The sequence below is a fragment of the Oryctolagus cuniculus genome, chromosome 13 (assembly GCF_051225735.1).
Source record: "Oryctolagus cuniculus isolate XC-2025 breed Fujian yellow rabbit chromosome 13, ASM5122573v1, whole genome shotgun sequence".
NCBI classification, from domain to species: domain Eukaryota; kingdom Metazoa; phylum Chordata; class Mammalia; order Lagomorpha; family Leporidae; genus Oryctolagus; species Oryctolagus cuniculus.
In genome coordinates this window covers 21,602,580-21,614,910 of record NC_142879.1, presented here as the reverse complement: position 1 = coordinate 21,614,910, position 12,331 = coordinate 21,602,580, and the positions used below count along the sequence as shown (strand labels likewise).

At 46.7% G+C, this 12,331-nt stretch overlaps 1 protein-coding gene across 15 annotated transcripts in view; it reads right to left on the bottom strand.

Moving 5' to 3' along the window:
- The window catches only part of SRGAP2 (SLIT-ROBO Rho GTPase activating protein 2), a 282,651-nt gene that overhangs the window by 57,458 nt on the left and 212,862 nt on the right, over positions 1 to 12,331 (bottom strand). For 9 of the 15 annotated variants that reach the window (XM_017347830.3, XM_051821257.2, XM_017347829.3 and 6 more), the window contains 3 exons: positions 11,226 to 11,450; positions 7,449 to 7,550; positions 6,229 to 6,426 (listed from right to left, as the gene is read on the bottom strand). In XM_017347830.3, coding sequence (XP_017203319.2) covers positions 6,229 to 6,426; positions 7,449 to 7,550; positions 11,226 to 11,450 — 525 coding nt within the window. The remainder of the gene's footprint in view (positions 1 to 6,228; positions 6,427 to 7,448; positions 7,551 to 11,225; positions 11,451 to 12,331) is intronic. The other 6 variants (XM_051821256.2, XM_051821259.2, XM_070055195.1 and 3 more) reach the window with 1 other exon arrangement.

Below are 12,331 nucleotides of genomic sequence, written 5' to 3'. Positions count from 1 at the left end.
TATTTATTTGAAAGGCAGAGTTACAGAGAGGCAGAGGCAGAGAGAGAGAAGTCTTTCATCCACTGGTTCATTCCCCAAATGGCAGCAACAGCTGGAGCTGTGCTGATCTGAAGCCAGGAGCCTGGAGCTTCTTCTGGGACTCCCATGAGGGTGCTGGGGCCCAGAATAAATAATAAGGACATGGGCCATCTTCTACTGCTTTCCAGGCCATAGCAGAGGGCTGGGTCGGAAGTGGAGCAGCCAGGACTTGAACCAGTGCCCACATGGGATGCCAGCCCTGCAAACGCCGGCTTTACCTGCTACGCCACAGCACCGGCCCCAGAAATCTTTCCTAACAGCCCTCTTAGTCACTAGACACACTACCTAGGAGCCAAGCCACACCAAGGAACTTCATCCCAACTTCCCAAGAAGGGAATTTCTGGAATGTGCTGCTGTGACATTCTTGAAAGGCAGATAACCGGCCGGCGCCGCGGCTCACTAGGCTAATCCTCCGCCTTGCGGCGCCGGCACACCGGGTTCTAGTCCCGGTTGGGGCGCCGGATTCTGTCCCGGTTGCCCCTCTTCCAGGCCAGCTCTCTGCTGTGGCCAGGGAGTGCAGTGGAGGATGGCCCAGGTGCTTGGGCCCTGCACCCCATGGGAGACCAGGAAAAGCACCTGGCTCCTGGCTCCTGCCATCGGATCAGCGCGGTGCGCCGGCCGCGGCGGCCATTGGAGGGTGAACCAATGGCAAAGGAAGACCTTTCTCTCTCTCTCTCTCTCTCACTGTCCACTCTGCCTGTAAAAAAAAAAAAAAAAAAAAAAAAAAAAGAAAGAAAGGCAGATAACCTTGGCAGAGGCACCTGAGGACACTGTAAGGCGTGGCAAGCTCTGGCAGTCACTTCATTGAGCGTGGGCATATTGTCTTCAATCTCCACTACCCCTAAAAAACCCTTTTATCAAAAAAATGAATTATCTAATAAATTTCAGGCATCAGTCATCAAAATAAACTATCTGGTAAATCTGTTACTGGACAAGCCCGGACGAAAACCATTCCCGTCAGCCAAGGCGGTTTACACACAGTTCTGCTAAGTAGCTCTCTGGCCACAAAAGACAGGAAATGGATTAGAGATATCAGTGCATTCAGGCAGAAGGTAAAGGGCAGGGAGGACCTGGCGAGGTCACCAGTTTCAACATGGTCATTCCTGCTTTTACCAAAGGTCAACTTTTAATATAAATGTCACAGATTCATTTAAAGCCAAAAAGTGTTCTGACAATGCTCAAAACTTCTTACCCTAAAAAATGGAAATCTGCAGTGTAATGAGCTTGGACCATTTAATAGTGGTATATCTAAGCAGTCCAGATAGACCAGCCAAGTAATCCTATTTTTTTAAAAAGATTTATTTATTTATTTATTTATTTGAAAGGCAGAGTTACAGATAGGCAGAGGCAGAGAGAGAGAGAGAGAGAGGTCTTCTATCTGCTGGTTCATTCCTCAGATGGCCACAACAGCTAGAGCTATGCCAATCCGAAGCCAGGAGCCAGGAGACTCTTCTGGGTCTCCCATGCGGGTGCAGGGGCCCAAGGACTTGGGACATAGCAGAGAGCTGGATTGCAAGTGGAGCAGCTGGGACTTGAACCAGTGTCCACATGGGATGCCGGCACTACAGACAGTAGCTTTACCTGCTATGCCACGGTGCCAGCCCCACAATCCTATTATTAAAAGCCTCTACAGAATGTTCAATAAGCTCCTTAGATAGTGAGACTTGAAGCAGTAATACAACCTCACCATAGTCAAGAAGTTCCAGAAACATCTAAACCAGGTTTCTGCATATCTTTATGATTGGCACATGCTACACTTTCCTCAAAAAATGCCCTTTTATCTCAAGTCCACTCACTACCTGATTCACTATCCTTCAAGATCAAGCACAAAGAGCTGGTGTTGTGGTGTAGTGGGTTAAGCCACTGCCTTCAACGTGGGCATCCCATATTAGAGTGCTGGTTCGAGTCCTGTCTGCTTCACTTCCCATCTAGTTTTCTGCTAATGTGCCTGCAAAGTCAGCAGAGGATGGCCCCAGTACTTGGGTCCTGGACACCCATGTAAGAGACAGGATGGAGTTTCTGGCTCCTGGCTTTGGCCTGGCACAGACCTGGCTGTTGCACTCATTTGGGTTGTGAACCAGTGGATGGAAAATCTGTCTGTCTCTCCCCCTCTGTTCTGCCTTTCAAATTAATTAATCTTTTTTTTTTTTAAAAAAGGTCAAGTACAAAAATCACTTTGTACATGATTGTTCATGAAGCCCATTCAAGCACATGAGTATGTATGCATTTAAAGGTTTTATATTTATTTAATTATAAAAATTAATCCATTGTAACTTTAGAAATTTGAGTATATGAAATTAAAAAGTTCTCCCTTACATGCCAAATCTCATCATTCCCTCTCTGATTTTGAGTATAACTCTCAGCCTTCCTAGCTTGCAATACAATGTCTGGCATATAGTAAATCCACAATAAATGATCAATGAATGACTGAATAATTATTAATGAATAAATTAATGATGATGGTGAAAATAAAATTTTGACATTAGTTGAGCACTAATGACAAACAATGTGTTAAGCATTTTACAAAAATGAATATGGGGCTGGCATTACTGAACAGTGGATTAGGCCACTGCTTCCAACACCAGCATCCCAAAACAGTGTGCTGGTTAGAGTACTAGCTGCTCCGCTTCTGGTCAAGCTTCCTGTTAACACTCCTGGGAAGGCAGTGGATGACAAGACAAAATGGCTGGGCCTCTGATACTCATGTGGGAAACTCGGATGGAGATTTTGGCTCCGTGCTTTGGCCTGACCTAGCCTTAGATGTTGCAGCCATTTGGGGAGTGAATCAGCAGATGTAAAATCTCTCTCTCCCTCTCTGTCACTCTTTCAACTAAATAATTTTTTTTTAAGATTTACTTATTTATTTAGTTGAAAGACAGAGTGACAGAGAGAGAGGAGAGACAGAGATCTTTCATCTGCTCCCCAAATGTCTGTAATGGCTGAAGCTGGGCCAACCTGAAGCCAGGAGCCAGAAGCTTCTTTTGGATCTTCCACATGAGTGCAGGTGCCCAAGCACTTGGGCCATCCTCTGCCGCTTTCCCAGGCACATTAGCTGGATTGGAAATGGAACAGCTGAGACTTGAACCAGCGCCCACCATGGGATGCTTGAGTCACAGGTGGCACCTTTATCTGCTATGCCACAATGCTGGCCCCCATCAAATAGATAAATCTTAAAAGGGGCCGGCACTGTGGCATAGTGGGTAAAGCCACTGCCTGCAGTGCCAGCATCCCATATGGGCACTGGTTCGAGTCCTGGCTGCTCCACTTCCAATCCAGCTCTTTGCTATAGCCTGGGAAAGCAGTGGAAGATGGCCCAAGTCCTTGGGTCCCTGCACCCATGTGGGAGACCCAGAAGAAGCTCCTGGCTCCTGGCTTTGGATCGGCCCAACTCTGGCTGGTACGGACAATTGGGGAGTGAATCAATTGGGAGAGATGGAAGACCTCTCTCTCCCTGCCTTTCCTTCTCTCTCTGTGTAACTCTGACTTTCAAATAAATAAATAAATCTTTAAAAAAAAATAAATTTTAAAAAACACTGGACAAACAAAAATGGTTAAATGAGCTAAAATGTCATTCCATTATTTCCTTGTGTAGACTTTAGTATTTTACTCATAAATATACTTAAAGAACATTATAATTAAATGACTTGGATTATCAAACAGTAAGTGCAGCTGTATCCCATTTTTTCCTAATATAATTATAATTATATACTCACATGTGTTTACATATGTATAGACAAAAGACTGAAAAGGACACACATTGTGGCACAGTGAGTTAAGCTACAGTTTGGGATGTCAGCAGCCCATATTAAAGTGCTGGCTCCTCTGTTTCCCATCCAGTTTCCTGCTCATGTTCCTGGAAAGCAGCAGATGATGCCAAGTACACGGGCTCCTACCACCCACATGGGAGACCTAGATAGAATTTCTGGCTCCTGGCTTCGGCATGGCCCAGCCCCAGCTATTGTAGATATTTGGGAAGTATAACAGTGGATAGAAGACCTCTCTCAACTTTATCTCCCTCTCTCTTTCTCTCTCCCTCTTTCCCTCTCACTCTTGCTCTCACTCTCTGTCACTCAGCCTTTCAAATAAACAGAATGTGGGGCCAGTGCTGTGATACAGTGGGTGAAGCCACAGCCTGCAGTGCCAGCATCCCATATGGGTGCCGGTTCAAGTCCTGGCTGTTCTACTTCCAATACAGCTCTCTTCTATGGCTTGGGAAGGCAGCAGATGGCCAGGTCCTTGGGCCCCTGCACCCACATGGGAGACCCAGAAGAAGCTACTGGCTCCTGGCTTCAGATTGGCCCAGCTCTGGCCATTGAGGCTATCTGGGGAGTGGACTAGTGGATGGAAGTCCTCTTTCTTTCTCTCTCTCTGCAATTTTGTTTTTCAAGTAAACAAATAAATCTAATAAATAAATAAATAAATAAAACTTAAAAAAGAACAAAGACCAGAAAGAATATATCCTAGCACCATTATATCTTTAGGTGGTAAGATTATGGATTATTTTTTATTTTTTGTGCTTCTAAGTTTTATATAATGTGCATGTTTTGCTTTGCATAGCAATGTTTTAGAACTTATTTTAGGGCTGGCATTGTGGAGAAACAGGTTAAGCCGTGGCCTGTGTCACTGGCCTCCCATATGGGCACTGGTTTGAGTCCCAGCTGTTCCACTTTTGATCCAGCTCTCTGCTAATGCACCTGGGAAAGCAGCCAAAGAGGGCACCCAGATGGAGTTTCAGGCTCCTGAACTGGAGCCAGCCCTGGCCATTTTGGTCATTTGGGGAGTGAACCAATACATGAAAGATCTCTCTCTCTCTCTCTCTCTGTCCCTCTCAATCTCTGTAACCCTGCCTTTCAAATAAATCTTCTTGTAAAAAGAAAGTTATTTTAGAGAATAACATTCTTAAATCAGTCCCTTTCTCTTTCTCTCTCTGTAATTTATTTATTTGAGAGGTAGAGCTACAGAGAGAGAGAGATACAGAGAGAAAGGTCTTCTATCTGCTGGTTCACTCCCCAAAGATAGCACTTGGTCCATCTTCCACTGCTTTCCCAGGCTATAGCAGAGAGCTGGACCAGAAGAGGAGCGGCCAGGACATGAACTGGGGCCCATCTGGGATGCCGCTGCTGCAGGTGGCGGCTTTACCTGCTACACCACAGTGTTGGCCCCTAAATCAGTCCCTTTCAATGGTCTTCTTTAGAATTAAAAAAATAATCTTATGAATTCTAAGCTGAATTAATTAAAAAACAGACTTAAAAAATATTAGCAAATCATTAGTGTTCTTAATGAAGAAAGGACAGTGTTTAAATATGAATAAACAAATTGTTCCAGTTGGAGCAAAAATTCAATTTACAGCAGGCAGACTGAGCTTCCTGACTGAAAAACAAGTTAATTTCTTTCATTCAGAATCAGTATGCATATTCACTGGCTATATTTCATCTCACATCTGCAAACTTAATTTTTCCTTTCTTGGTCTTCAGAAGATTAGGAAACAAATTTTAGTTCAGGCAATAAATCCTACTTGGCAAGCTCAAAATAACTTAATTATTAAAAAGCTGCACTAAAGACCAGCTAGCAACCTTCCAAAGGGCTGTTAATGCCACTTTAAAAAAAAAAAAGTCCATCTGTCTAAAGTAAGACTGGAGATATATGAATAACAAAGTACACTGTTTTAGAATTCTCTGCAAAACAACGTTACATATTATGATTCCCTTTGAGTTTTAGCCATAATTATGAAAAATTATTCTCCAACACATCACCTAGAACCTATATACACTTTTAAAAAACAAAGTATGTATTAGCCACAATAACTAGAAGTAGTTCCTAAAAACCAAGAGATCAAGTTCCCCTTTCCTGGTTTCATGCAGGCTGAGAAGAAAGCTTTGAAAGGAAAGCCTGCTAGCCGGTTCAACACTTCTTGAAGAGGAAAATCTTGAAGTATACTTGGGAGCATCCTTTTTCTTGGGGAATCCCTTTTAGACATACAACTTGTAGACATTTGTTGCCTTTAAATACAGGGATGGTTTTCAAGTATGCCCAGATTCAAATCCAGAACATTCAAAGCCTGCCTTTCAGACACTGGCCAAGACCTCAGAACTCTCCCTTGTGTGCTGAAGTGCCTGTTGATGTTCTTTAAAAGCCACTGAGCTCTCTTACCGTGAAATAAAACTGCTCTGTCTCTTGCTGGTTGGCTCTCCTCTTAGCAATGCTGGGTTTGCTCATGAAAGTTTCTGAAACTGTGGACTTGACAGACTCCATGGAGTTGCTGTATTGGAAGCAGTCGGACACATCAAAGTCCTCAACGGTCACAATGTCCTGGATGGTTTGCAAGGTGGCCTCCATTGTCTTTTTAACCTGCAAAGACAAGGGCCAACGTAATATACAGGGCAGGCTGCAAAATAGCAGGAGACGGAGAGGCTTAGAGAAGTGGGACAGGGAGTGGGCTGTAAAGCATGGAGGACTGCTGTCAGAGGGCGCAGCTCTGCTTCCCACCACACAGTGCTGAGTGAGAGAGAAATTTCACACGGACTGCCGCGGTGTTCTATTCTCTCCAGTAAGAACCTAAAAACCGCTGCTCCCTTTGTGTTATGTACTTGACCCAGCTCTTTTACTGAATGTTTACTTTAAAAATTTCATATTAGCTCTTCATTATAATGGAAGCACTAAAGGAAAGAGAATGAAATAACTCCAAACCAGTCCCATTGTACAAAGAACAAGCTAACAATGTACGCTGGGCCTAGACCTGCAATTCCCCAGGTTCTGTTTCTTAACCTTGAACAAGTCGATGAACTTCTTTCCCTATTTGCATGTTGAGTGACCCTCAGTCCTTCCTGATCTTCCTGGGAAAAGTAAGACTCGCTGAGATGCAAGGTAAGAACCGATCTGAGCTCAATTGAAAGCTAGATCATCAATCATACTGCCCTTTTGAACTGGTTGTTGAAAGCAAATACACTGAGGCCAGAAAACAGTCACCCTTTCCTAAGAGGATGGAGATGTTTGAAGTGTCAAAGTCAAAGGCTTCTGTTTGTTTGAAAATGCTGGAAAAAACCAGGCATGAGGGGGTGGTTTCAGAGACACAATATTGTTCACACAGCTGCCAAGTGCCATTTTGATTAAATTGTAGAGGGGGAAAAAAAAGCATTTTGTAAAAGCCCAAAATAGAGCACAACCTTTGGCAAGGCAAGAGCAACTTCCTGGAGTTTAAGGGCAGGATGCAGCCGAGGGGGAAAGTCCAAGCCTACATTTGGCTAGGACATGTTAGTAGCAGCCCGGACATTCTCTGCGTGCTCTTTCCACGGCTCCCAGATGGGCAGCAGCAAGAGGTGCAGGAGGAAAACGCAGGGGCTGGGCTTGACGCTCGTGGGCGGGAAACTCACCTCTTCGTTCTCAATCTTCAGAGTGGATAATCGAGACTGCAGTTGCTGGCACCTCTGCACCAGCTCGCTCTGGACAGGCTGCTGGGCACAGAGCTGGGAGGCCTGCCAGAAGACAGCAACACTAGGTCAGGTAGAGGACATAGTTCTTCTGGTGGTTCCAGAGTTCCCATTACCGCTAATAAAACGACTCATAGTCAAGTTGTAAGGCTCACAGTTGAAACAAAATCCAAAGCCAACGTGCGTGGATCTCTTCCAGGACTAAACAGCACACGAAAGGAATGAGGAGGGGGATCTGCTTAGAGAAACGAGATCTCTCTCCTTGGAGCCCATCTCTAGGCTGGCAACTGGCACAGATCTACGCAGGGTCTGCAGCCCTGTGGAAGGCTGAGGCGCTGGAGAAAAGTACCTTGGCAGCCCTAGCTCCACAAACACAATGCTTTGGCACAGAGAGGACTTCCTGCTATGGGTTCAAGTGGCCACCTCTCTGGGCCTTCCCTCACCCCACTTTGCACACCAGAGTGAAAGCAGGAGAAAAGTGGGTCAGGAGGCTAACTTGCCACTGTTGGCAGCCAGCATATGTTTAACAATCCAGGCCATGCATGAGAGCTATGACTCAAAGAAAGAGTGTGAAGGGAGGAACAAGTTTGTGGGCTGTACTAGGGGGCCCAGAGGGCATTGAATCTGGGGGTGGTTGGCATTTTCCACAGTTACCATTTTACCCCAGGTCTTCGCTCAATCCCTGTGGGAGAGGCTCCTTCCCCCAAGGATTACTGCCAATTAGCTTTCCCCTGTGTGAAGGGAAGACTGAACTGCTGTCTCCTGATGGGGGTGTGGCTTGGGCACCAGGTTACCCACAGTCCCCAGCGTGACAGATGAGGAGCAGAAGGCTGGGAGAATTGGGAGGCAAGACCCATGTGGAGGCAGTTCCTGTCGCCTTGCTGCCATGTGTCCCCTGGCCTCTTGTTTGTAGAAAGAGATCTGCATAGGACCGGCCTTCTTCCTTACCAGCAACAAGTGGGTACATTCACATGCCCATAGCCCATTCTCTGCTCAAAAGACAAAAACTCTCTTCAAATGGAGAGGGCTAGGACTCGACCTTTTCCTCCATTGGCTTTTAAACTCCCAAAAGACCTCTCCCTCCAGTTAAAAGACTGGCCCAAGCCAGCTCTCAGATCTAGAGAGCTGACTTCACTCTGGCTATTGGATAAGCAGACATAATGAAGAAAGCTTGGTGGCCAGAATGGTGTAGTGCCAAAAGTGAAATTTTCTGGCTGCCTGATATCATCAGTTAGGCATTCAGAGTCCCATAACCCTCTGGGAGCAGCAAGCGTAGAGCCAAGGACCTCTCAGTAGATCTAGAGTGCTTGGCACCAGTTCACTGCTGAGTGCCCCAGAACACCAGTCGGTATGGGGTCTTGGCCAATTTCAGAGCTTCCGGTCAAAATGCCACCCGTATTCTGGCGCTACTTCAAGGACTTCCAGGCAACTCCCTCCTGTTGCTCCAGTAGTCTGCCGCCAAGCCACACTGATGGGGACGGACTGGCACAGGGATTTGCCCTCTCTCTTCCCACTCCTATGAAGGCTAGGCTGGAATGTGGAACCTTTGCAAGTTCTAGGTGTGGCCCTGGCCTCTCCCGGGTTCATTCACTGATCAGCTATATCACACAAAGGGAGGGTCCAGGCAGAAGAATGAACTATCAATCTTCAAAGTAACTCAGACCCAGCAGGGAGGAATCATGGAGGGAAAACTACTGTGGAGCCTGTTCCTTTAAGAAGCAGCGGAGCCACGGATGCATGCTTTGGCAGTGGTCCTCTACCAGGGTGCAAGGTAATATATTCCAGCTGTGCTCTGGAGTATGGAAATAAAGCTCTGACAGGGCTAGGAGGGGGCCTGAGTACCCAGCATCTGGATTCCCCCTTTATGGAGACAAGCTGTTTGGCTCACAAGACAACTCAGTCAACACCAGAAAATCTATCACTGCGCTTGGTCTCCAAGTTCCACTGATTCTTGGGAAGGAATCTCAGTGGCAGCTGGAGAGGGGTTTGGAAGGCAAATCTGACCAGCAGCCAGGGCAGGTGAAGAATGGGGCTTCCTGGGGTTTGGTGACACCCCTCCCCCAATTCTAATTGCACATGCTGCCATCTCACTTGCCCATCTGTTCAGACACTGACATTTCCTAAGCCATAGCAATGGAAGCTAAGTGCAAATGGCTTGGTTTTCTCCAAGAATGAAAAGAAAGAAATCATCTCCATGTTTTTGTCTTTAGGATAGAAATGTGCTAGGCTCCACAGTGGCCTATTAATGTCAGCAAATCCTCTGGTTACATTGGGTACATTGCCACTCTGGAGCACAATTTTCTAAAGTCTGGATGTCAACCTTTAGGGAGGACCATTCTGGTCTCTGGTCTCCTAGCATAGACTCCTCTTAGTAATTTGGAATGACTGCCCTCGGGGAGGGAACCTCCCACTCCACAGCTCAGGCCACTTGCTCTATTTTGGAGAATGGGACCCAGCCATACAGCAATCACTGAACTGAAGAACTTAGCCCCAGTGACTGGCTCAGGAATAAGCAAAACCAGATACAATGAGACTTCCGTGGGAGCCTTGGGGAGGAAGGCACATATGCTTTCCACTGGACTTTAGTCTACAAGGAGCTGAGGCTGAATATGTAGTCACCTTGCCCCCAGTGGATAAGGGACTAGATAAAACAGAGTTAGACTATGAAATAGAGCTGACACACAGAGGGACGAAACCTGAGTGTTGGTAAAATTCCTGCTCCTAAATCCAACCATGCCTGAAGGTCCATCCTGATGTTCTCTATCACATAAGCCTATCTATTCTCCTGATATAACCTGTAGGTGAAATGTTGGCTCTTACCCACAGAAAACAAGGTTCACTCTTATTTGTACCCTCAACCACCAGAAGCAGAACCAACAGATTCAGAGGAATGAAAACCAAGAGGCTTCCGTTTTCTCTCATGTTAGTTCATTTAGGCCTTTCTTGTTCTGGTCGCTGAAGGTTAAGGGTCTGAAACATGCCCCTGTGTTCATGCCCTCCCGCCTGAGCAACCAGCATGGGCCTCGTCTTTTCAGGAGGTACCTATTCTTTTTTGTTCAATATCTAAGCAAAACCATACCCTTTATCACAATCTTCTAAATCCAGGGAATAAGATCCTTTGGAACTCGGCCAAATGACAGAAAATCACATCATCCCCCTGTTCAGCCCTCCCTCCCCATAGAGGTCTCCAGGGCCTGGCCTCACCTATGCTCTCCCCTCTTCCAGCCTCACCCCTGCGAGCTCCTCCTTTTCCACTTTCCTTTTACTATTAGTAGTTCTTAGAATACACTTAGAATACAGAGTTACAGACTATGAAATAGAGCTGACACACAGAGGGACGAAACCTGAGTGTTGGTAAAATTCCTGCTCCTAAATCCAACACACTTACTGGTGTGTTTTTTTTTTTTTGTTTGTTTTTTTTTTACCTTTTTTGATCCTGCTGGGCCCCACTGGGGCCCTTCCAGAGCATATTTCTAAATCTTTCCCAGCCTCAGCTCTCTCATTCAATAGACTGTACGCTTCCTGAGGGTTCTGATCCCCACTGCCTACAGCCAAACCTAGTGGACAGTAGTTGAATGAATGGAATATGCCTCACCCCACTGACAGGAAGCCAGTCCAGGGCCTCTCTACCCCCAGAACAGCATGGCCCCCTCATGACTGACTCTAGACAGAAGTGTGCTCAAGCCTAGGAGCAGGTTTGAGGAGGGGAGAGGGCCTCACCATGTCCCCCATGTGGGGCTGGAACTCAAACTTCATAGGGGGACAGAAGACATTGTTGTACATCTCCATGAGGCGCTGCTTGTCACTTGTGGCATCCAGGTTTTCTACTGCATTCTCGATGGCGTCCAGACCCTCGTGCTTCGACTGCTCCAGATTTAACTCAGCAGAAAGGAAGGTGCGCAGAGCCCGGTTCAGGCTAGCATGGTAGCCTAGGTCACAACACTGCTGTGGAAGGAGAAGGCACGTGAGCACACCGGGAACAGCCCCAAGGCTTGGCAGAAAGGGGGCGTGATCCCCACGGCACATCTGATTACAACAGTGAGAGGAAGGCTGACTTTGTGGCTTCTGACGGCTGGGTAAGATCTCTCAGCTGCTGACTCTCAATGGTTAAACACACCCTTGAGGCCAGGGAGGTGGTGAGACGGAAGAGGACCCATAAGGATGCATCATTTAATCAAGCACTGTGTAGTGCTCTTCCATGAACACGAGAGGAACTGAGAAGAAAGTCCTCTTCCATTTTTAGGTTAACCTTGGGGATGCCGTTAAAACAAAATTCAACAATAAAAACAAAGCCTGCCTTCTCCCGAGGATTCCTGCGGTTAACTCACTATCTACCAACTAAGCCAAACCACTCCACTCAGGTCTAGAGTCTGGAGTGTTGCAACAGCAGTTAACTCCAGGTGAGAGAGGAAGGGAACGGGGAGCTGACTCCACAGGACCTCCCACCACCTCTCAGTGTCCCAGGACAGGCCTCAGCTACAGACCAGGATTTCTGTTCTGAGGCCCCTGCACTTTAGGAACAGCACTTAAAGACTAAAAGTTCTACATGTTAAGTCAAAGTCTGATTTTCTTTCTTAAACACACACACACACACACACACACACAGTGTATTTATCTGGAGGACAGTGGGGAAGACAACTGAACTCCCATCACTGGCTCACTTCCCAGTGCCCACAATGGCTGGGAATGGGCCAGGCCAAAGCTGGGAGCCAGGAACTCAATCCAGGCCTCCCACATAGGTGGCAGGAGCCCAATCACTTGAGCTGTCACTGCTGCCTCCTGGGGCCTACACTGGCAGGAAGGTGGAGTCGGGAGCTGGAGTTGGG